Source organism: Balaenoptera acutorostrata, chromosome 15 (assembly GCF_949987535.1).
Source record: "Balaenoptera acutorostrata chromosome 15, mBalAcu1.1, whole genome shotgun sequence".
Taxonomy (NCBI): Eukaryota; Metazoa; Chordata; class Mammalia; order Artiodactyla; family Balaenopteridae; genus Balaenoptera; species Balaenoptera acutorostrata.
Genome location: NC_080078.1, coordinates 26,838,224 through 26,860,971, shown reverse-complemented (window position 1 = coordinate 26,860,971; position 22,748 = coordinate 26,838,224). Strand labels below are relative to the sequence as shown.

Genomic DNA, 22,748 nt, shown 5'->3' with positions numbered 1-22,748 from the left:
AGGTTTCTAGAAAATCATTGTAACCTTAGGTAGGCAAAGTTTTGGAATGGGGAAAAAACCCACTAACCATTAACACAAAAAAATTAACAGGACTTCATCAACATTAAAAATATCTGCTCATCAAAATACATCACTAATAAAATGAATATACTACCCCAGACTCAAAAAATGTATCTGCAGCACAAAGGATGTGTATCCAGAATATATAAAAGAACACCTACAGACCTACAGTAAAAAGACAAACAACCTAATTAGAAAATGGGCAAGCGACTTAAATATCCACCTCAAGCAGAAGATATTTGAATGGTCAAGAAGCACACAAAAAGGTGGTCAACAAGAGAAATGCAAATTAAAATCACAATGCAATATCATCTTATATCTTCTAGAATGGCTAAAAAAGACTGACAGCACTAAGTGTTGTCAAGGATGTGGAGCAACTGGAACTTTCATATAATACTGGGGGAGTATAAAATGGTACATCCACTTTGGAGAACTGTTCGGTTGTTCTTATAAAGTTTAACATACATCTATCCTAAGAACCAACAATTCTAATCTTAGATATTTACTCAACAGAAATGAAAACATATGCCCACAAAAAATTTTTTATAGAAATGTTCATAGCAGCCTGATTTATAATAGTCCCACCTGGAAACAATCCAAATGTTCACCAACAGGAGAACAGGTTAAGGCTGTATATTCATACAATGAAGTAATACTGAATAATAAAAATTAACGTACTTGGGCTTCCCTGGTGGTGCAGTGGTTAAGAATCCACCTGCCAATGCAGGGGACACGGGTTCAAGCCCTGGTCCAGGAAGATCCCATATGCCACGGAGCAACTACTGAGCCTACACTCTAGAGCCCTAGCGCCGCAACTACCGAAGCCCACGTGCCTAGAGCCCATGCTCCACAACAAGAGAAGCCACCACAATGAGAAGCCCGCACACCGCAACGAAGAGTAGCCCCCGCTCACCGCAACTAGAGAAAGCCCGCGCACAGCAAGGAAGACCCAACGCAGCCAAAAATAAATAAATGAATAAACTTATTAAAAAAAAAAATTAACGTACTCCTGATACACACAACATTAAGGATTAATTTCAAAAACAGGTTAAGTGAAAGAAGCCAAACATAATACCAAGTGATTCCATTTTTTATAAATTCCAAGAATAATCAAAATTAATCCACAGTGATAGAAATTTGAAATAGTTGCTTAGGACAGTGGGGGCTTGGAGTTGCTTGAAAAGGGGCACAACAAAATTTTGAGGCGGGAGATAGAAATGTCCTACATTTTGCTTTCAGTGGTGGTCACCTGTGTATATGTAACTGTTAAAACTCTTTGAACTAAACATTTTAGATCTGTACATTTTATTATATGTTATAATATGAGGTATGTTAATTATAACTCAATTTTTAAAATCTCTAAAAAACCATTTAAAAAGTAGGGAGGGCAATCCAAAATATTAACAGTGGTTGCTTCTGGGTGGTGGGATTATGGCTAATTTTTTCTTTGTTAATTCACACTTTTCTCTGCTTTACAATTTTCTATAAGGAACTCCCCCCCCCCAACCCGTTTTCTATACCTATGTTTTAGAGTTTCACAAAGATTCTAAAACATCACCAGCATTTATCTTCTGAAAGTAGGAATACAGGTAAGTAAAGGAAGTGTGTATCAAGTTCTCTTTCTACAGCAGGCATGTGGTGCAGTGTCTACATGGGATATGAAAGGGGTTCAGAAGCTCAGCCAGAAGCAACGTGGCAGCCTGGGAAGAGGAAGAGATCAGACGGAAGAGTTCACCTCTGACCCTGGCTTTCTTACTGAATGGTGGGCAAGTCATAGAGCCCCTGTTTCTTTGCCCCTAAAATGGGAGTAAGATGTATCCCCTTTTCTGTCTCATCAGGGTTTTGTGAATGTTAACTGAAATGGTCTATATAGCACAGAAGGAATTAACGGAGTAGTAACTTCTGATATTATGTGAAAAGTTAGAAAAAAGTCTCTCTCACAAGTCAGATTTACTACTTACAGTCCTATAAGAAGCAGCGAGAACAGCTTTGCTAGAACGACGCTGCCCTTTCAAATCGACAGCCAAGAACTCTTACCTATTGGCTTGGTAACAGTGATTCTGCAAAGCATAGGAGATGCACTGCGTGTTTAACCGCTTTCTCTCAACCTCCTTCCAACTATCTTCTGTCCACTTTCTCTTGATCTGCTTCTCCTCATGCTTTGTCCCCACATATTCAGCATAGGTCTGGATCCGATAGCTCTCTGCATATTTGCTGGTATTGACAGCTACAAGGAAAAGAAAAAATCCTTATCAAAGAGTCTGGCCTAGCCCCAGGATGTCACTTCGGAAAGATGGCCTGAGGGAGTCAAAGGAGCCCTGGGGTGAGGTCTGCACTCCCAACCCCGCTCGACGTTTAGAAGCCAGGTGGCCTTGGAAGTGTCCCATAGGCTCTCCACATCTGAGTTTTCTCACCTGGAGAAAAGACGGTCACTGCTCCTCAATCTCCCTCACAGTGTGAAAATGCTCTGTGAACTATTAAATAACCAGAATGATGTAAGCAAAACGTTAATTTTCGGAATATTTGCAGGTAACATTACGGTCTGAAAATTACTCCTTTTCAGAGTAAGAAAATGAAAAACAAAACAAAACCACTAAGGGAAAACTGCAAACCCTCACTTATTCTGTTAAAAATAAAGATGACAAGAAAAGCAATACTGATGGCAGTGCTGATCACCGTGTCAAACACCGAAGGTCTACCATACGTCTGTGTCCGGTGCTTTGCGTACATCATGTCTTATCTTCACAATGCGTTTGCAAGGGAGAATTGGCTTTATTGAATATGAGAAAGCAGGTGCACAGAGGTCGGGGAGATTACTGCAGGCCGCACCGTGGGCCAGCAGCAGTGCTGGGCGGCAAAACCAGGCTGCTTCGACCCTAAGGTCACACTTCCGCACTTCACTTTGGACTCTGCAGATTCAAGATATTCCCACAGTACTTGAGACCTGCCTCTTCTCCTTCTGCTTTGAAAGCCTGCTAATTCTCTGTAATGTGCCTCTGGCAGGAGTCCTTGAAAACTAGAGCTTGTTCCCTCTTTGGTGTTAATGCCTGACTAAGGCCGGGTCCGTCTTGCTGTCTCCTTCTCGGAGGGTGGGGGATGGAACGTGCAAGTGGCCCGGGAGTGAGGACCCACGGAAACCGGGAGGCTGGGCCCCCATGTGCTGGCTCCAGCTTCTGCAGTGTGAGCACACACTCCCCGGCCCACTATCACTGCCACTGGTTATTACCCACACTAGCAGCAAGACCGTAAGGGCTGGGCCATGCTGGCAGGGGCTGCCAGACTTGGGACCTGGGCAGCTGCAAAAGCACCGTGACGTCTGAAATAGAGTATACCCACTTCTAGCAAAATTCTTGGATCAGAGTAGTTCCCAGTAAATATTATGTAAATGAAGCATGGTAGAATGCAGCAAGAGGTGACGGACACACCAGAACTGGACAAGGGACTCCAGTACTTCAGAGACCTTAAACCACAGGGAAAGACAACTAGATGAGAGGCAGATACTCCCCACATACCCAGCCCCTGACACTTTCATCTTCACTCCAAGTGGACCAGATCTGCCTAAAACTTCTCAGCACAATAGGAGTTTATAGAATGTCATGCCCTAAATGTTTAGCCATCTAAAGAGCAAAGCAAAATAAAACAACAAAAAGAAAAATAAGAAAAGACACCCACTCTTATCATGCACCCCAATGTTCATTGCAGCACTATTTACAATAGCCAGGTCATGGAAGCAACCTAAACGCCCATCGACAGACGAATGGATAAAGAAGATGTGGCACATATATACAATGGAATATTACTCAGCCATAAAAAGGAACAAAACTGGGTCCTTTGTAGAGACGTGGATGGACCTAGAGACTGTCATACAGAGTGAAGTAAGTCAGAAAGAGAAAAACAAATATCGTATATTAACGCATATATGTGGAACCTAGAAAAATGGTACAGATGAACCGGTGTGCAGGGCAGAAATAGAGACACAGATGTAGAGGACAAACGTATGGACACCAAGGGGGGAAAGTGGCGGGGGGGTGGGGGGGGGTGGGATGAACTGGGACATTGGGATTGACATATATACACTAATATGTATAAAACAGATAACTAATAAGAACCTGCTGTATAAAAAAATAAATAAAATAAAATTCAAAAAAAATTTTTTTTACTAAGAAGTTTGCTGTACTTTTCAAATATTCACTCTAGAGTTTAACAGGAAAAAAGGAAAAGAAAAGAAAACAACCCTAAGGGTATTAAAGAACTTTCACATTATCCCAAGGAAGTAGATTGAGTTAGTGAAATGTGAGCTCAAAACAGCATATGCTCTGACTCACTACAAGGAGGGAAACAGAAAGTACCCAGCTCTGCAGATACACTATCGACCAAAGTCACTCAGATCAGAGAATCACAGAAACAGGATACTTTCTTTAAAATCTTATTCCTCAGGACAGTTACTCTTCTTGCTTTCAACGGACTACACTTCTGACTTTCTTGGCTCATTTATCTAACCGCCCCACAATCTGTATACCCAACAAACATCAACCATCCGTGCCTCTGTCTAGCAGCTGCTCACTGGGTGTCTGTCCCAGGGACGATGCTAGATATTTGGTAAAACAAGACACAATTTCCACCCTCTTGAGCTCACCCTGTCACATGCAAGCTTTATGCAGTTTCCTGTAAGCTTGAGACTACCTACTAAAACAGGTTCATCTATCAATGCGATACATGAGAACCCACAGATTCTACATGATTATTCTGTCCCGATCGTTGGCAAATGAGCATCTCCTGGATTTTCCTCTTTAAGTTCCATTCCTTACTCAGGCAGGTTGATTCTGAAGTGTGCCCCACAGGGATGACATGTGCAATAATGTCTCTCTCGAGTTTAATTTGGATTACCAAGTAAAGGAGTAGGCTTGAGTCAACATTCCTCCTGAAAGCAGAGGTGATGATAGGGTCATAAAGGAGCCAAGATGATCTACTTAACAGCATTTGATTGTTTCCAGTAATTTAGCTCTCAGCCCCATGGACAAATGTTTCAAAAATTCCCTAACCATGGTGGGGAATTTATCTGAGCACATTTGGAATTAGGATCAGTTAAAGGGGGAAACAAATAACAATCCACTTTCCACGGCTGGCCTTCACATGGCAATAATTTACCAGCATTCCTTCAAGTCCCAGCAGCTTTGCAGCTCTCGGCCTTTAATCTGGAAGCCAAGCTCTGGCCCAGAGCCACCCTTCTAATGGATGAATCAGCAAAATGAATTGGCTGTCAGCTGTGTCCTCCAGTGATTCCAGCTCGCCTGTCAGAAGCAGCGTGGCGCAGGCAGCTTGGTAACACTAACCTTTTCCAAATTTGTCAGGAAAATGATTCAAGGCCATCTTTCGGCCATGCCACTCTGTGAAAGCCGCTGCAAAACCAAACACGGTGAAGGCCCTTCCTGGTTCCTTGTGGGTGAGTGAGAGCAGTTCCTCTCCCACAGTCTCACCCACCCATGGCTTCACTGTGCCGGGTCCGCTGTCTCGACACTTTGTGCATTTAATCTTCACAACCACCCCATGAGGAAGAGATGTTCTAGTCATCACACAGATGAAGAGACTGGGCATCAGGGGAGCCGAGCAGCTTGCTTATGGTCTCATAGGGTGAGCATCAAGGCTGGTCTGGAACCAAGACGTGACTTTTTTCTAAAACATAACACTGCCACAAGTCTGATACATATTTGTGTATATTTATGTGTCCATTTAGATGGACGATTATCTTATAAAATGCTTCCTTTAGAGGAGTTTTAAAGAACTACTTAAAATGTTGAGTTTTTTTTCTAAAAATGTAGACCCTTCCATTACTGTCAAGCAAAAAAATCTCTCCAACTAAGTTGAGAGATACATAATGTTCATGGACAAGAACACTTAACATAAGACATAGAGTCCTTCCTAAATTTACCTCTAGATTTAATGCAGTTTCAGTTTAAAAAATTCCAACGTTTTAATAAAACTATGAAAAAATTTTAAATGAGATTAAAAAAAAAAAATCTCAACAGAACACAGAGCAGTGGTAGCCAGGGACTGGGGGAGGAGGTCAACCGCCAAAGGGATGAGGGAATTCTGGGAGTGATGGAACTGTCCTGTATCTTCTTTTTTTTTTTTTTTCCAGGGGAAGTAATTATTTATTTTATTTTTAAATTTTTTTTTGAAGGTTCTTTTTTTAAAATTTTTTATACAGCATATTCTTTTTTTTTTTAAACATCTTTATTGAAGTATAATTGCCTTACAATGGTGTGTTAGCTTCTGCTTTATAACAAAGTGAATCAGTTATACATATACAATATGTTCCCATTTCTCTTCCCTCTTGCATCTCCCTCCCTCCCACCCTCCCCATCCCACCCCTCTAGGTGGTCACAAAGCACCGAGCTGATCTCCCTGTGCTATGCGGCTGCTTCCCACTAGTTATCTATTTTATATTTGGTAGTGTATATATGTCCATGACACTCTCTTACCCTGTCACATCTCACCCCACCCCCTCCCCATATCCTCAAGTCCATTCTCTAGTAGGGCTGTGTCTTTATTCCTGTCCTGTATCTTGATTGTGGTGGAGGTTACATGATGATGTGCATTTGTTAAGATGAAGACCTGGGCAACAGAACAGTGTATATTTCACTGTATATAAATTACACCTCAATTATTCTGTGGAATTTGAAAGGTTGATTCCAAATTTTAAAGGGAAGACAAATGGCCAATGATAGCCCAAACATTTCTGAAGAAGAATAAGGAAGGGGGACTTGCCTTGATAGCTAAAAAAGCTTATTGTAAACCTGTAGTACTTAAGACAGTGTAGTAATGGGACAGAGATAAACAAACTGACCAGTGGTACAGAAGAACCTAGAAACAGACCTATGCATCTGTGAAACTTTGATTTTTGACAGAGGCAGCATGACACTGTGCAAAAGGAAAAGTTGGAAAAATTGTTTATCCACAGGAAGAAAAAAAGAAATTGGATTCTTACTCACACCAGGCCAAAAAATCAACTCCAGATGGATGAAGCACTTAAATGTCAAAAGCAAACTTTGAAAACTTGAAAAGAAAATAGAAGTGAATATCTTCCGGAGCTTGAAGTAGGAAAGAATTTATGAAGATACAAAAAATGTTAAGCATTAAAAAAAAGATCAATAAGTTTGGCTACATTAATACGAAAACTTCTGTCCACCCGAAGACGCTTTAAAGAGAGAGAAGACAATCTACACACTGGGAGAAGATATTTGTGACACATACAACTGATGGAGGATTAGCACCAGAATACATAAAAATGCCTACAAATCAGTAAGAGAACACCTAACAGAAAAATGGGCAAAAGACACGAAAAGCATTCATATCGTTTCACAGAAAAGGGAGCATATAACGCCAATAATTATATAAAGAGTTGCTCAACCTCAGGCAAAGGCAAATTAGGAGCACAATAAGATATCATTTTGTAGATCTGTAGAGGGAAAGGGAGAGGGAGAGGGAGGGGGAAGGGGGATGGGGGGAAGGTGAGGGGAAGGAGAGAGCGGGGGAGAGAGAGAGGGAGAGAGAGAGAGAACCAAAAAAGCAAGAAAATGATGAGCATGACTTTCAGAAGAGTGACTGCCACCCACAGGGGATAGGGGGGATGGGATGGGGAGGAACAACAGGTAAATGTAATTTATTAACAATATTTTAGCTCTTTGGTTGAGTGGTGGTTTCACAGATGTTCATGACATTTTAAACAAATTGTTTGGTTTTGCTGTTGTTTTACACTGTCCAACTCCTAAGGGCCATTTCTGAGACTAAGTTAGAAGGGCTCTGTAAGACGAGGTAAGAGTTACTCCAGTTTCAGTGTCTTCAGTGATAAGGAGGTGTCCCTGAATGGTTCGTGTGCTGCAAACAATCACAGCTGCTGAAACGCCAGGCTTCTCAGCCCTTCCAAGGGAGGCTGAGGACATTTGTGCAGCCCGGTTATTAAGCGGCTGCAATCACTTTACTGCAGCAACTGCTGGAGGGGGTGGGGTGGGGGGAGCATCAGGAAACTTCAGAAGCAGTCACACACCGTTAGTCCTGCATTTTCTGCAGTGGCTACCCTCAGCCAACATCAGGTTCTCAGTCAGTTTCTAAGGGAATTACCTATAATGCTTATCAATCCAATGGTTACAAGACAGAGAAATATTTATTGGTTACTTATTCTGCCAGGTATGGAAAAATCCTGTAAGGATTATCCTGACTCTATAGATAAGGACACTGAAGCTCAGAAGAAGTGACTAGTTCAAGGTCTCAGAGATGACAAGTGTTGGGATCCAAACCAAAGCTACATTCTTTTCATGACACCATGTGCACTGGAAGGGTCCCAGACCGTGTCATTTAGAGTTAACACAGGCAAACGCCTCTGTCTGCAAGAGACTCAGAGTCTGTCCACCTCTCCATACAACAGTTATGTAAAAAGCAGAAGGAATCTCTCCATGATAACCTGGTATGTTAAGCGCCCACCCGAAGTGACATGTGCTGACAGTGGCCTCTGCCAGCTTTGCAGACCCAAACCCTACACCCTACCCACCAACGTGTGCTTTAATGCTCTATAGTGCCCACTTCTGACACCCTTCATGGCCTCTCCTGACCCCTCCCTCAGCCGCCGGCCTGGGGCCCTGCACCACTGTGCCCTCATTCTGGGTTTTCATCCCACACCAGGAGGGCACCAAACATCGCTTTGTGTTTGCTTGTTTATTTACATGTGAACATACCAGATTCAGAAGCTTTCTCATATTCCATATAATTTGATCAACTTTGGGTTTTCAACAGCATGACCATTTTTTGACTTTTACCAGAGAGAGAATGGAGGGTTTTATCTCGGATTCTACGGGAGAACTAACTTTACAAAAACACTCAACCCTAATAATGGTCACTAGGAACATTTGCCTGTGTTCAAAAAAACTGATCTTGGGTGTACCTCCCCTCGACCCACCCAAGGAACTAGGCGGATACTAAGGTGCACACAGGAATCGGCGGTCTGTCAGAAGCACGCACAGTACAGCTATTTCCAGGGTGTCCAAGAGGTGAGAGTGCGTGAGCCCGCCCAGGAGATGACAGCTCTATTTTACCCTTGCCAGTCCATCCTCTTCTATAAAACCCTGCAGAGTCTTCAAGATAAAGTGCAAACCTGCTAGAGGACGTCAGGGCCTTTAGCTTGGTCCGGCCCTCACTTCAACGCTGACTCTTTCCCCACGTTTACCCAGGCGCTCCTGGAGGGAAGGGACCTTGGCTTATTCATCTGTGTAGTGCCTGGGCTCTACCATGGTACTTTGGCAGGAATTTCATCTGACATTGTGGAAGGAGGGAAGAAACACAGCTTTTGTACCTGCTGTCAGCTTGTTTCTACTCAAGAGAAGAAAGCCAGAACCAGGATACATATTCACAACATCTTCAGTGAAAAATTCCATGAGGAAGGGTGGCTCAGCAGATGGAGAGCCCTGGGCTGGAAACAAGAGAAGCTGGCTCTGACTCTGAAGGGCAGGCCCCCTTGGGCAGGAGCAGTCCGTGCACACTGCCACACCTGAGGCTCACAGCAATGCTGGGAAAGAAATGGCAACGGCCCTTGACAGCAGACTCGGCGAGGCCAATGCACCTGCCCCGGGCACATGGTCAGGACCCAGGGCTTGTGATTCCTTGTCCCTTGTTCTTCATACATTGCATACTTACCCAATAAAGGGTTGCTTGTGGGCTTCCCTGGTGGCGCAGTGGTTGAGAGTCTGCCTGCTAATGCAGGGGACACGGGTTCGAGCCCTGGTCTGGGAAGATCCCACATGCCGCGGAGCAACTGGGCCCGTGAGCCACAATTACTGAGCCTGCGCGTCTGGAGGCTGTACTCCGCAACAAGAGAGTCCGCGATAGTGAGAGGCCCACGCACTGCGATGAAGAGTGGCCCCCGCTTGCCACAACTAGAGAAAGCCCTCGCACAGAAACGAATACCCAACACAGCCATAAATAAATAAAAATAAATTAATTAAAAAAACAAAAAACAAAACACAGAGGCCCCCCATCACTGCTCATGAAACCATTGTTAAAAAAAAAAAGGGTTGCTTGTTTGTTTGTTTGTACAGTACTAAGGCTAGGGAATTCCCTGGCGGTCCAGTGGTTAGGACTCCGCAATATCACTGCCGAGGGCCTGGGTTTGATCCCTGGTCGGGGAACTAAGATCCCACAAGCCTTGCACCGCAGCCAAAAAAATAAATAGAAATAAAAAAATAAAGTACTAAGGCTAAAGAGTGAAAACTCAGGCACATGAAAGAGATCCAAGCACTGTCAAGAGCACAGCGGAAATAATGGAGTAAGAGGCAGAAGGGAGCTGGGTTCATTCACTTCTGCTTTCCCCAAGCCTCTATCATAGCACCTGACATGTAGGAGACACTCAGGAAAGCAAATGCACTAAGGCCAAGGGAGCAAGCTCAGGCCACGATGCTTAAAAAGATGTGAAGGACAGAGTATGAGAGCAAGAACGGCTGAGCGTTCACAGAACCGGGCCCGTACCCCCCGGCACTGGGTGCTTGGCACCGTGCGGGCAGCTGCTGTGAGCCCTGTGACGGAAAAGGACCAGAGCAAACTCAACAGGCGCCCAGAGAGGAAGTGGGTCCCGTCCTGGTTCTGCCACATACAAGTCACGCCTACGACTCCGTGCCCCCTCCACGTCACCCCCTCAGTCTGCTCACGGCTCCCACACCTCATTTCACCTCACGGTCTCTAATTAAGGCCAAGGAAGTGGATGGGAATTCCCTGGCAGTCCAGTGGTTAGGGCTCCACGCACTCACTTCCGAGGGCCCAGGTTTGATCCCTGGTTGGGGAACTAAAATCCCACAAGCCATGCAGTGTAGCAGAAAAAAAAAAAAGCCAAAGAAGTGGAGATGAAAACACTCTCCACAAACTGGACAAAGGCTGACATGTAGACATGGTGACATTTACTTAAAATCTACCCAAAGGGAGGCAACAAAGTCAAGTGGGAAAACCACAGGTTCCGAGGCCACAGTGGCCTACGTTCAAATCCTGCCCCGATCTTAACTTGCCTGAGGCAAGTCACCTGCCTCCCTGGGCTTCCCTTTCTTTATCCATAAAACGGGCATATCTACCTACCTCAGAAAGCTATTAGGAAGGGCAGAGAGTACGTACGCAGAGCTCTCAGTACAGGGCTTGGCACACGGTAGGTGCCTAAGCAACGAGGCTGTGGCTGTTAGATCACAAAACATACAGTTCAGACTAAAAGAACGGTGTCTAAGCCACATAAGATATTCTACAGCGAGACAGATTCAGCGAGCTGTAGAGCTCATCACACACTGGGGGGTGAGAAGTGAGGGGGGCCTCACAGACCTGAGTCTGCAAAGCTCACACGATGCTGCTATCATTTAGAATTGGGGTCTTTCCCACGCAAAAACGTGGAAATAAAGTGGAAAATACAGGAACCGATACGTCAACCATACTGGACAAGTATAAAATCAAAAAGTCTGAACTGTAATTTTTAAAAATTGAACTGAGACCAAAATTAGTCAATTAATTTTCACCAACCCTCCTGGCAACACCACAGTCCGCTTCTGAAACGTGCATCTCATTCATTCATTCCACAAACACTGGCTCCAGGTACTGTGCTGGGCACCGGCGCATGGAGGAAGGGAAGAGACGGTCCCTGCCCAGAAGAAGCTTACAATCTAGAGGAGGAGGAAAGGAACAGCAGGGAGGCAGGAATCGAGGTGAGAAAGGATGATTTCAGCACGAGGAGGAGCAAGAGGTTGACTGTGGGAAGAAGCTGCTGCTTAAGCTCTCGCTCCCACGGCCTCTGCCACCGGCCTCCGCTTTTACTGAAGGGTGTCACCAAGGAGCACTGCTCGCATTAACCAGCCTGGGTGGTTTTTTTTTTTTTTTTCTTTTTTCTTTTCATGGTTCCCAGCTGAAAAGTCAATTAAGAAGAAATAAAGCTACCATTTATTGAGTACTTACTATATATAAGAGCTGTGCTGACTGCTTTACAAACAAATGTATTTAGTTCTCGCTTGTTCATTTATTCACCCTTCCACCTGTTTGTGAACACAGACACTAATGTATGAAATTCCCACTTGTTCATTTATTCATCTCTCCATTCATTCATGAACAAACATACCATCTTCTATGCATGGGCAACTGGGGCTGAATCAGAGACCTGGTCCTTGTATTCGCCGGGAGGGAAGGACAGGGCACAGAGCCCCACACGTGGGCTGAGGGTTAGAAAAGCGCTCTGGAGTTTCCAGCGGGAGCTAGCTGGTCAAGCCCAGGACACAGAGACTGTTTCCCTAAGGAAAAGACATTCAGCCTTTCCTGAGACTGAAGGCTGGGAGAGCAGACAGTGTCAAAGACACTGGGGGTAGGGACGCGTGTTCCAGGCAGAAGGAACACGGAGTGACCTATCTGAGTGAGGAGACACAGTCTTGACTGAGGAACTGAAACACGACCTTAACAGTGGAGACTAAGGACGGAGCGGGGAGGACCTGCGGTGAAGCCGGAATGATGGACACGCCCCCGAGGGCTCCGGCTAAGTGCAAAGGGAGCCACCATGGGGTTTTAGTCACCAGGAGGGTGCGAGTGTGATCTGATGTGTGTTCTACAAGACCACTGCGATTGAAGGGGAAAACAGGAATGGGAATGGAGAAGGCATGGAGTAAGAAAAGAAGTCCTAGTGGAACTCTGAGGAACAGCAAACATTTCATCACCTTATAGATGGGGCGGGGGGAGCAGGCAGGGGAGCCTGGGACGCTGTGGGCCGAAGAGGAGGTGACTAACTTAGAAAGTCTGGGGCTGCGGAGCCCAGGAAGGAAGGATGGGTCAACGTACTGAGCAACCAGGCAAGAGGAGGCAAGGGCTCAGGAGCTTTATGGCACGGAGGTCACCGGGGACCTCAGCTAAATGAGAGGGCACGATGGCTAGGGTGATGAATCCAGACCACTGGAATCTGTAAAAGGAAAGAAATCATGGGGAGCAAAGGGAACTGGGATCTAGGAGTCCTTTTGAAAAGATGGAGTAGCTTCGGCAGGTTTTCTCACTGTTGGAAAGAAGCAGCAGGTGGGCCTGGGGATAAGGGACAGCGAAAGGCCTGGAGAGGAAACGGGGCCCAGAGCACACGTGTGGGGCCCCACTTCCGAGAGAAGGGAGGACCAGGTGCAGAGCTTGATGAATCTGGGGTAGGAAGCCCCACCCGGAAGCCGGCTGTTTCCTGGGTGAAGGGGGTGGGTCTTCCTGAGAGCCCCAGAGCTGAGGCCGGGAGGACAGGAAGGGCAGAAAAGGCTGCGGAGCTGTGACTTACGAGGACCCAGCTGGAGACAGCGGCCTTCTAGGCAAAGTCACCAATCCACCCGTGCTCTTTTTCTCCTCAAAGCAACCCCACAAGGTGGGCAGGAACTCTGTTTTTACAGACACGGAAACAGAGGCTGAGAGAGGTTGAGTAACCTGCAGAGGGCCAAGATAATGAACTGGCAGAGCTGGATTTGGATCCTCACCTCCCTGACTGTGACGCCAGGCTTCCCACGACGCTTTTCACCTGCCCCTCAAAGCTGGCAACACAGCAGCTGCTCGAAACCCAAGCCAGACAAAAAGAGGTTTTCACAAATGCTGACATAGCTCCTTAAAAGATGGGGTCGTGATGTGCAGGAGGTAAGAATGACTTTATGATGGAGTCAAACAGGAGCAGATGGAGTTCCAAAAAGTTTAGAATTGAGAGTCACTTAAAAAAAAAGACAGAGAATACCTTTTTTTGTTTTTTAAATAAAGACGAAAACACACAACTCAAAATAGGGAGCTGGGAAGCAATTCCATACTTAACGGTCTTGACGAACTTGACAGACAGCTGAAAGACCTAAGGCAATTTGCAACATTCTTCACACTTCATGGGAAAAAATTAAGATTGATGTCTCAACTACACAGGAATAATTTAAAGTAAAATCAAAGATCTCCTCCTAGAATGTGCGAAATGGCAGATCCTAAATGTCAGGAACACTGAATAAATTGTACTCTAGGGAAGACTAAACGGTACATGTTTTAGTTATACTATTTTATAACAGTATCTTTAAGGTCTACATATATCACAAAGGAGTACAAATAAATAATAATCATGGTTTACAGAGGGGTTACCATGCACCAGATGCTGTATTAGCTCTAATCCTAATATATTACCATATGTTCTATAATATCCTAATATATTAACCCTAACATATACTCTTTCATCTCTAATCGTACCTCTACAAAACAGCCCTATTTTGAGTATGACAAAACAGAGACCCAGATAGGTTAAGCCCCTTGCCTGACATCACAGTGTTGGACGGTGGAAAATGGCCAGATTTAACCCACTGCTGATACAACCTCCCCCTACACGGGTACCTTTCACGCTCTAAAGGCATACAGTGTCCAGTAGGTTTTAAGTTGCAACAGTGTCACCAAACAAGACCTATCTTTTCTAGGCAACCCACTCTGATGTTTCCTATTCTGTTTCTTTTCTCTCTTCTTTTTTATTCTGGCGTCAACTAGCACTGATTTTCTGACCCACTGATGGGCCATGACTCGAAGTTTGAAACAAGCCGCAGCTCACTGACACCCACCATTCAAAGTGGCATTTCTGTGCGACAATGCGCTTTGTGTTCTAAAAGGTTAATCAACAAAAGAACTTTGAGGACACAACCTATTCACCAACCAGAGCCAGTGTGTAAACTGAACTGCTGGCTCGAGGTAGTGGCCGGGTCTGCAGTCAGAGTTAAGAAGGGTTCACTGGTTCTCGTTAGCGATGTTTCAGATGCCAGACACAAATATACACCAAATATAAATGTCCCCACATACACCAAGACAACACTTTTGGACTGTTAACCTTGGCAGTTTGAGCTGTTTATGAAGCAGTAAATCTGCCACAATATTAGTGCTATTGTGATAACACATAAATGCACCAACTTTTCTCCACGTCCCAAGACCATGTTTACAAAGAGCCTCACAGAGCAGCATATTTTCAGACTTAAAGGTTTCAATAGGTGAAAAGCTTAAAGTCTGTTTGTGCATAAGCCAACCAGATACGGGAGATGCTGTACTGCAATATTTACACTTTCATTAAATGTCTCTCTGTGGATGTTTTGATGTGGTTTCCGTTTGATAAAAGAATTTACTTACAGCTCATGACTAGGCTTATTCATTAACCAAGCGAAACCCAGGAGGGAAGGAGGGGACCTGGGGAGAGAATGAGAATGACAGGCCTTTATCAGCCAGGCAGGGCTGAGCTATCTTACCTGCAGGGTGAGTCATTACCCCTGGGAAGGAGGGTATCAGTCCCCAGAAGCAAAGTGGCCTCTCCCAACCTAGTAAGAAGGAGTCACAGAAATTCCATATAGACAACTCCGGCTGGGGTCCTCGTTAGCCCTTCGCTGCCGCGCTACCGATCTGGAAGCTCCCAGGGTTCTCATGATGGCACCACGATGCTACCTATGAAAAGAGCCCTCTTCCTAGTCCTGCCTTGTTCTCTTCCCCACTCCCCACCCCTGCAATCCATCTAGAGATGCGGAACCCCCTGAAATCTACATCAAACGTGACTCGCCTCTTCAGTGTCTCCAGGACACCCCGCATGTGATCTGTTACCACCAAAAAGGTCAGGAAAAAACTGCCAACACAACCTCCTTTAACACTCAGGCCAGCCTCCCTGGTGCCTGCGCGGAGCCTCACTGGCACTGTGTCCAGCCTCTACGGAGAGAGAATCGATTCATAACAAAAGCAACGAAATCTGCTCTTCAGACCACAGGTTGCCTTGGGACGATGCAAGGTATTCATTATAACCGGCAATGTCTGACTTCAGAAAAGTATACAGAAAGAATCACACGCTTCTCCAATGAGGAAATAAAGAAAGAATGACGAAGTTAGCCTTATTTTCCACATCAGTTTTACTCTTTGCCTTTGCTGACACTATGTGCCCAATGACTAATTTATTTCACTGGTGGGTTCTGTCTGTAGACCACACAGTAAAACCCTACAGATCACCAAACAGGCCAAAGGGGCAGCACAAAGCTGAGTAAGAATCACTTTGGTTTTTAAAGTCCCATCCCATCTTGGCTTTTAACACATTCATTCTACACTTGTATTATTTTTCTCCTTTTAAGTCACCAAACCATTTCCCTATAGGCTTCAGGAGTTTAGGAAGACCAATCCACCTCTTTATTTTCTTCATCCTTAAGTCTGTCTCCCTGTTATGGGAGGTGGTCGCTGCCATCATCAGTGGTCAGACCTACAGGCAGCATTCGGCTCTGACACAAGCACGTTAAGCTGCCAAAAGCAGCTGAAGCAGCTCAGTGTCAAACACATACATACACAGGAGAGTGGGGGATGGAAAGATAAGAGAGAGAGGGACGAAGAGAGGGACGGAGAGAGGGTCAGAGAGAGGGACGAAGAGAGGGACGGGGAGAGGAAGGGGGAGGGGAGGGCATGCCGGCCTGAGAGGCGGCCAGAGAGTGAGCTTCTCCCATTCGGTGAGGAAGTGCTTTTAGAAGATGGCAACTCCCCAAATTCAGAGAAGTAACAAGTTTTTCACCACTCCTGAACATGTAAAGGACCTGTGAAATATTGTGCCAGCAGGAGAATAAGGCAGATTTTCTTTTTTAATTGATACTGGCATTGGTCAGCTTTCCTGTCTGAAGTTGTTAAGATCTCTACATTGTTCTGAACAGTCATTTTGTTTTCTACATCCTAAGGAGAAGTAAATGTAGATCTTTTTGTGTGTTTGGACATCCAATGGAAAATCGACTGGTTAGAAAAAGAGAGTCAAATGTTACATTTAAAAACACTTACATGAAAAAAGAAACCGGATACAGTGGCAAGTGTTGTTATACTGCTACACTTTAAAGCAGCGGTCCCCAACCTTTCTGGCACCAGGGACTGGTTTCGTGGAAGACAATTTTTCCACGGACGGGGGTGGGGTGGGGGGTATGGTTCAGGCGGTGGTGCGAGCGATGGGGCGCGATGGGGCGCGATGGGGCACGATGGGGAGTGGCAGATGAAGCTTGGCTCACTTGCCCGCCGCTCACCTCCTGCTGTGCCACCCGGTTCCTAACAGGCCAAGGACCGGGGACCTGGGGACCCCAGCTTTAAAGTATTTTGGAGTATTTTATAACATTACATCTTAAAATTCCCAATGGCTCAAGAGCTTCCGACAACACCAAAATGCTTAACACAAATTGGGAAATTGAAAAACAACTTTTGAAAGTCATGTATCGGTACAGCAGAACACAGAATGCTTTCTGATTGATAATGGAGCGTTCAGGGATTTTAAAGTACTCTCTACTTTTATTTTTCCCTAGAAAAATATTATCACCCTTTAAATGATAACTCTGCAGTCCCACATCTAATGTCTCTAACATAAGTAAAGTCTCATTTTAAAGCATGTAAACTTAAGTTTAATGAATGAATTTACTTATCCTGCCTTTGCATAGCATTATGCTATGATTTCAATGAAGAAAAATATGAGTATCTGATAGCAGCTTGCACGGGACAGAGCTGCAAAGCTCCACAAACCACGTTTCTGCAGGGCACTCACAGACAGACTGGTCCCGCACCAGGTTAGGGCAGCAGTTAGAGGCCTTCACCAACAGGAAATGCACAAGCCACACTTGCTTCTAAGGCTACAACTGGATCCTTCTGTCAAAACCAAATCAGCAGCACGGAGGTGCATGGCTATATACAACACACTCAGTGAAACAGTCCACAGGTCTGACTCACAAATGAAACAATTTTGACTAATGTAAAAAAAGAACATGTTTTCAGTAACGAATCCCCCTCAGGACTTGATTTGGGAGGCAAACTGTCCAGCTTCTACCTTTAAATGATAGACAAATGAGAACAGAGGAGAGAGCGAATGTTAAGATTCAGGCAGAGGTGTGAAAAATAAAGGAGAAAGTCGTCTTTCAGAGCCAAGTTTATCTCCTACTCCGCCCTGAGTAGTCAGCCAAGAGCTGATAGAGGGCTTTCTCCTGAAGTAGGTAGAAAAAAATCCCCACCAGCTGGGGGTTGCCAGGCAACCTGCCACATTTTACTAAAGCAGGAGCAGTGAGAATCCCCAGCGGGCAGCTGGAATGCTGCGTAATGCCTTCTCCCAAGATCCAGGCGCACACTTGTCCCACAAGCCCACCCTGGGGCGGACGCACACATGGGGAACAGCTATCTGAGTGCAGCCTGAAAGTCACGGACGTGGTGCAAAACTCACTCCAATCTCGGCCCGTTCTTCTCCAGCTCAGGCCAGAGCGCAGCCAGGATTCACTGCTGTCGCCAAAAAAAGCACAGGCAGACCCTGTAACTTGGTTCTCTGCAAGTCTGGACTAAATGACGTTGGGTTTTTTTTTGGCCGCACTGTGTGGCTTGCAGGATCTTAGTTCCCTGACCAGGGATTGAACCCAGGCCACGGCAGTAAAAGTGCCGAGTCCTACCCACTGGACTGCCAGGGAACTCCCTGTTGGGATTATTTAAATTAAAAAAATTTTTTTCTTTTTGAGCAATTCGTGATTTAAAAGATTTTAATACAACTGTAGGAGCAGAAAGGCCCGATGGAATGAGTGTACGCTCTGGGGTTGGAAAGTCCTACCACTGGGCTCCCACTTCACCTCTCCGTGCAACTGTTGCCTTGTCCTTGCGCTGAGGTGCTGTCCAGAGGTCATTTCAGGGAAAGCACCTAGCACGGTGGAGTTGCAACAGTGTGTGTGCAACAGTGCGTCTGTGTGGAGAAGACCGGCAGGGAGGCTAAAGGTGAAAACCACGTTTAGTCAAAGCTACCCTTGAAAATTCCCTTTGGAAGTGTCATGCCAGCATCCGACATGGCTGTTTTTCCCTCCAGTGTCAGAGCACTCCGCTGCTTCTCCTCTTGCACACCAGGCTTGCATGTGAGGACCAGGTTACTGAAGACACACGTGGGTGAGCACACCTAATTTCTAATCGGCAGGGGTCACCCGATAGGCGGAACTTGAGAATGGATATTCTCGTGGGAAAAGCAGATCCCTAGCTCCCATTTCATCCCCGACTCACTCACTTTCACTGAGTGGACCGAAAAGCAAAACCAGTCTCACTACCGAGAAAATAATTTCCCCAATGAGTACATTTGAATTCATGCAAGTTTAAAAATTTTATGATGCTTCTCTAGTTGCAACCGAGTGAATACATAACCCAGGGCTTTGTGCCCGTCCTCTGAGTGCACAGACCCCAGCTAGTCCTTCTAGATAGGAACATGTTCCAGTCACTTTATGCCACCGCTGATACTTCTCCCAGAGAGAGCGTCTAACACAGCTATTTCTCGCTGCTTCCCAGCAGCCTGGGGCTTGCGATGACTACAAGCCACTGAATAACCATGGCTTGACGTCCCAGAGCATGGATTTTACTGGAGAGCAGGGAGGAAAAGTTAAATAATTAATCTGGTCATTTAAAACATTTTAATATTAAAATAAAATGGATGTATTATAGAGTGGAATTTTTCAAGTTTGCGAGGATGGTTTAAATAAAACACGAGACTGCAGAGAAATGCCAACTCGCGCTCCCCCCCGCGCTCCCCTCCTCTCTCCCCACTGCACTGCCCCTCCAGGTGCCCTTGAGCATCCTGTCCACTCCCCTTTGGTGTTAGGGGTACTTTGTGGAGTTTAAGAATAGCCTCCTCCCACAGAGGCCCTTTGTAATAAATATTAACTGAATGAACGACCTATTCTTTCTGGTGTAGTGAGAGCACCAAAAGGGAAAAGAAACCCCTGCCTCCTCTTCTTGGCAGCCAGGTGGTAAATGTCATGTTCACCAGTGGTTTACACAAGACAACTCATACTCTCAATGCGCACACGACACTCACGGACCTGTTAGTTCTTCGTGAATAGGAGCAATCCTGGAAAGAGCTGACCGGTGTGAGAAAAGGGTAATGCGGTTATCTATTTTCTCCTGTGAAGGTGACAGAAATGGATGTATCGTGTATGAGCAAGGAAAGACGAGGGCAGCCTCAGCTGAGAGGGTGTGCTCTCACAGTTCAAATCAATCTGTCTGAAAGGGGTGATAATACCCCTCTTTCTCTGCATACCTGTGGTCATAATGGGAAGGTGGGAATCCTATCCTGTAGGCTCACAGCCTGACCCTCATTCACCTGACAAGTATTTCATGGTCAAAGTGAAGTGGTCACCTTGCCTCCATCAGCTCATCTACCAAATGATCTGGACCAGGGACTGGGTGAGCTTCGAGCAGCAGAGGCCACCTGCCCCTAGAGCTGCAGTTACCACCTCCTGAGACTACATCCCATGTGGTACCCCCGCAGGCTCTGCTACCATCACTGTCTAGAGAAAACGGCAATCTGTTGAACGACTTGCCCAAAGTCCTGCAACTAGTATGAGGAGAGGAGCTGGCATTCAGCCCCGAGGCATCTTGCTCACCCTACCAACCAGGAAGAATGATGTCAAGGAAGCGACCAGGCACTCACCACCTGGTCTGCTAGCTGTTCTCCGAAGCAGGGAACACAGGCGATGGTGTTGGTCCCTTCCATGTGCCATCTTCAGCAGACAGGTCCACTGACTGTCAGTGGGTGTTCTGTCTGAATGAGAGGGGCGCACCCTTTGGCCTAGTATTCCTCTTTTGGGAAACCAGTCTATGAAAACAATCTGAAATGAGGACTAATTTTTAATGCACAAAGATGTTTAAGGATAAAAAACAGATATATATAAAACCACAAACATAAACCTCCAAAATGTTCAACAGTAGGGGAATAGCTAAATAATTGCACTATTCAAATTCATCAAAAATTACGCTTTTCAGGGGGATAAGAACCAAGCAATAAATAATCAATAAATTCTCTCACTAGTTATTTGGACATAAGTAACCTGAATGCCGACCTCACAGGCTACATTATTGATTCATTCAACAAATATTTGCTGATTACCTACTATGTGTCAGGTACTACTTTAGGCATTGGAAATACATTGAGAATAAAAATCTTCGCCCTCCTGGAGGGTGGTTATATGGGTGTGCTCACTTTGAGGTAATTCATTGAGTGATATACTAATGACGCGTGCACTTTTCTATATGTATGTCAAACCTACATTTAAGAGTTAAAAAAAGCCTGGTATCATGGAGTTTATATTCCAGTGGTAGAGTGCAGACACTAAACAAAAAAGTAAAATACATTGTGTATATATAGTGCTATGGAGAAAGAGAAAAGCCGGGAGTGCTGAGATGGGAGTTGCAATTTTAAATAAAGCGGCCAGGGAAAGCCTTACTGATAGGATTGCCAAATAAAAATAGAGGACACCAAGTTAAAGTTGAATTTCAGATAAGCAACAAATCATTTTTTAGTATAAGTACATTCCATACAATATTTGGGCCATGCTTACTTAGTTTAGGCAAAATCTGGCAACCCTACTTACTGATAAGATGGCATTTGAGCAAAACTCATTCCTAATGGATTTAATACTTAATGCTTCTAAATAGGACACCAAAGGCAAAAACTATAAAAGAATAAATTGATAGTTGTTACTATGATAATATGTAAAGCTTTGGGGTAGCAAAATAGACTATATTAAGACGTATACAACAAACTGGGACAAATATTTGCAAAATACATAACTCAGCATTAGTCTCTCTAAGCTTCAATTTCTTCTGTAAAATGAAGGGGGAAGATGGTACCTGCATTTCATAAAATCGTTATGAAGGTTTCAGAACAGTGCCTAGTAGCTAATAACTAACGGCTTACTAAATGTTAGAAATGAAAAATCATCATAATAAAAGTGTACTCACAAATCAATAAGAAAAGTACACAACACACAAAATGAGAAGAACCAATTAAACTTCTCAAAATAATTCAAGTGTGTACTTTGCAGAACATCAACTAAAATCTGAATGGCATCCTTGCACAAGTATTACCCGTAGAATACTTGTTAATACAAAGTGGGAGAGCTACAATGGAGATTTCTGAGGCCACCATTTAACAAAATTATCAAACAAAACGTCAGTACTAATGGAACAAATAGACAGTGTGTGTCCCTCAGTGTGACGTGCTAAGAGGACGTCACCTATGTAGCCCTCCTGTCAGACACGTGTAATCCCAGGAGACAGACAAACCCGAATCGAAGGACACCACAAAACACCACCTGGTCTGAACTCTTCAGAAAGTGTTAATGCTGTATAAAAAACAAAAACAGGCTGGGGAACTGTTCTAGATTAAAGGAGATTAAAGAGCTTTGATGACTCCACTAACTTCGAAGATGAAGGAAGGGGACCAGGAGCCAAAGAATGCGGGTGGCCTCAAGAAGGTGGAGAAAAAGCAAAAAAACGGATTCCCCCCTCGAGCCTCCAGAAGGAACACAGCTTTGCTGACACCTTGATCTTAGCCAAGTGAAACCCATTTTGGACTTTTGCCCTCCAACTGTAAGATACTCCAACTAAACTGTAAGATAATCAGTTTGTGTTGTTTTAAGCTACCAAGTTTTTGGTAATTTGTCACAGCAGCAGCGGAAAACTAATACCAGGGTTTGTTTTTGTTTTTTTACAACCGGTAGAAGTTAAATTGTAGAAAACTGAGAGAAATACAAATGCTTCCTGTCCCTAGTTATGCAAATGATTTCTGTTCACAGGACTGTAAAAATACATTGTCTAGTGTGTTAAATTCTCATTTGAATTGCTTTTAACATCTTATTAGTTTTTTCATTAATTAATGAGTT

The 22,748-nt window shown here is 44.7% G+C and overlaps 1 protein-coding gene and 1 non-coding gene across 3 annotated transcripts in view; both read right to left on the bottom strand.

The window, feature by feature from the left end:
* Positions 1–22,748, bottom strand: part of PARN (poly(A)-specific ribonuclease) — a 170,610-nt gene that overhangs the window by 43,844 nt on the left and 104,018 nt on the right. For both annotated transcript variants that reach the window (XM_007188367.2, XM_007188366.2), the window contains one exon: positions 2,098–2,287. In XM_007188367.2, the coding sequence (XP_007188429.1) occupies positions 2,098–2,287 (190 nt within the window). The remainder of the gene's footprint in view (positions 1–2,097; positions 2,288–22,748) is intronic.
* On the bottom strand, positions 18,450–18,521 carry TRNAK-UUU (transfer RNA lysine (anticodon UUU)). Its single transcript has one exon. It is a non-coding gene; the product is annotated as a tRNA-Lys (tRNA).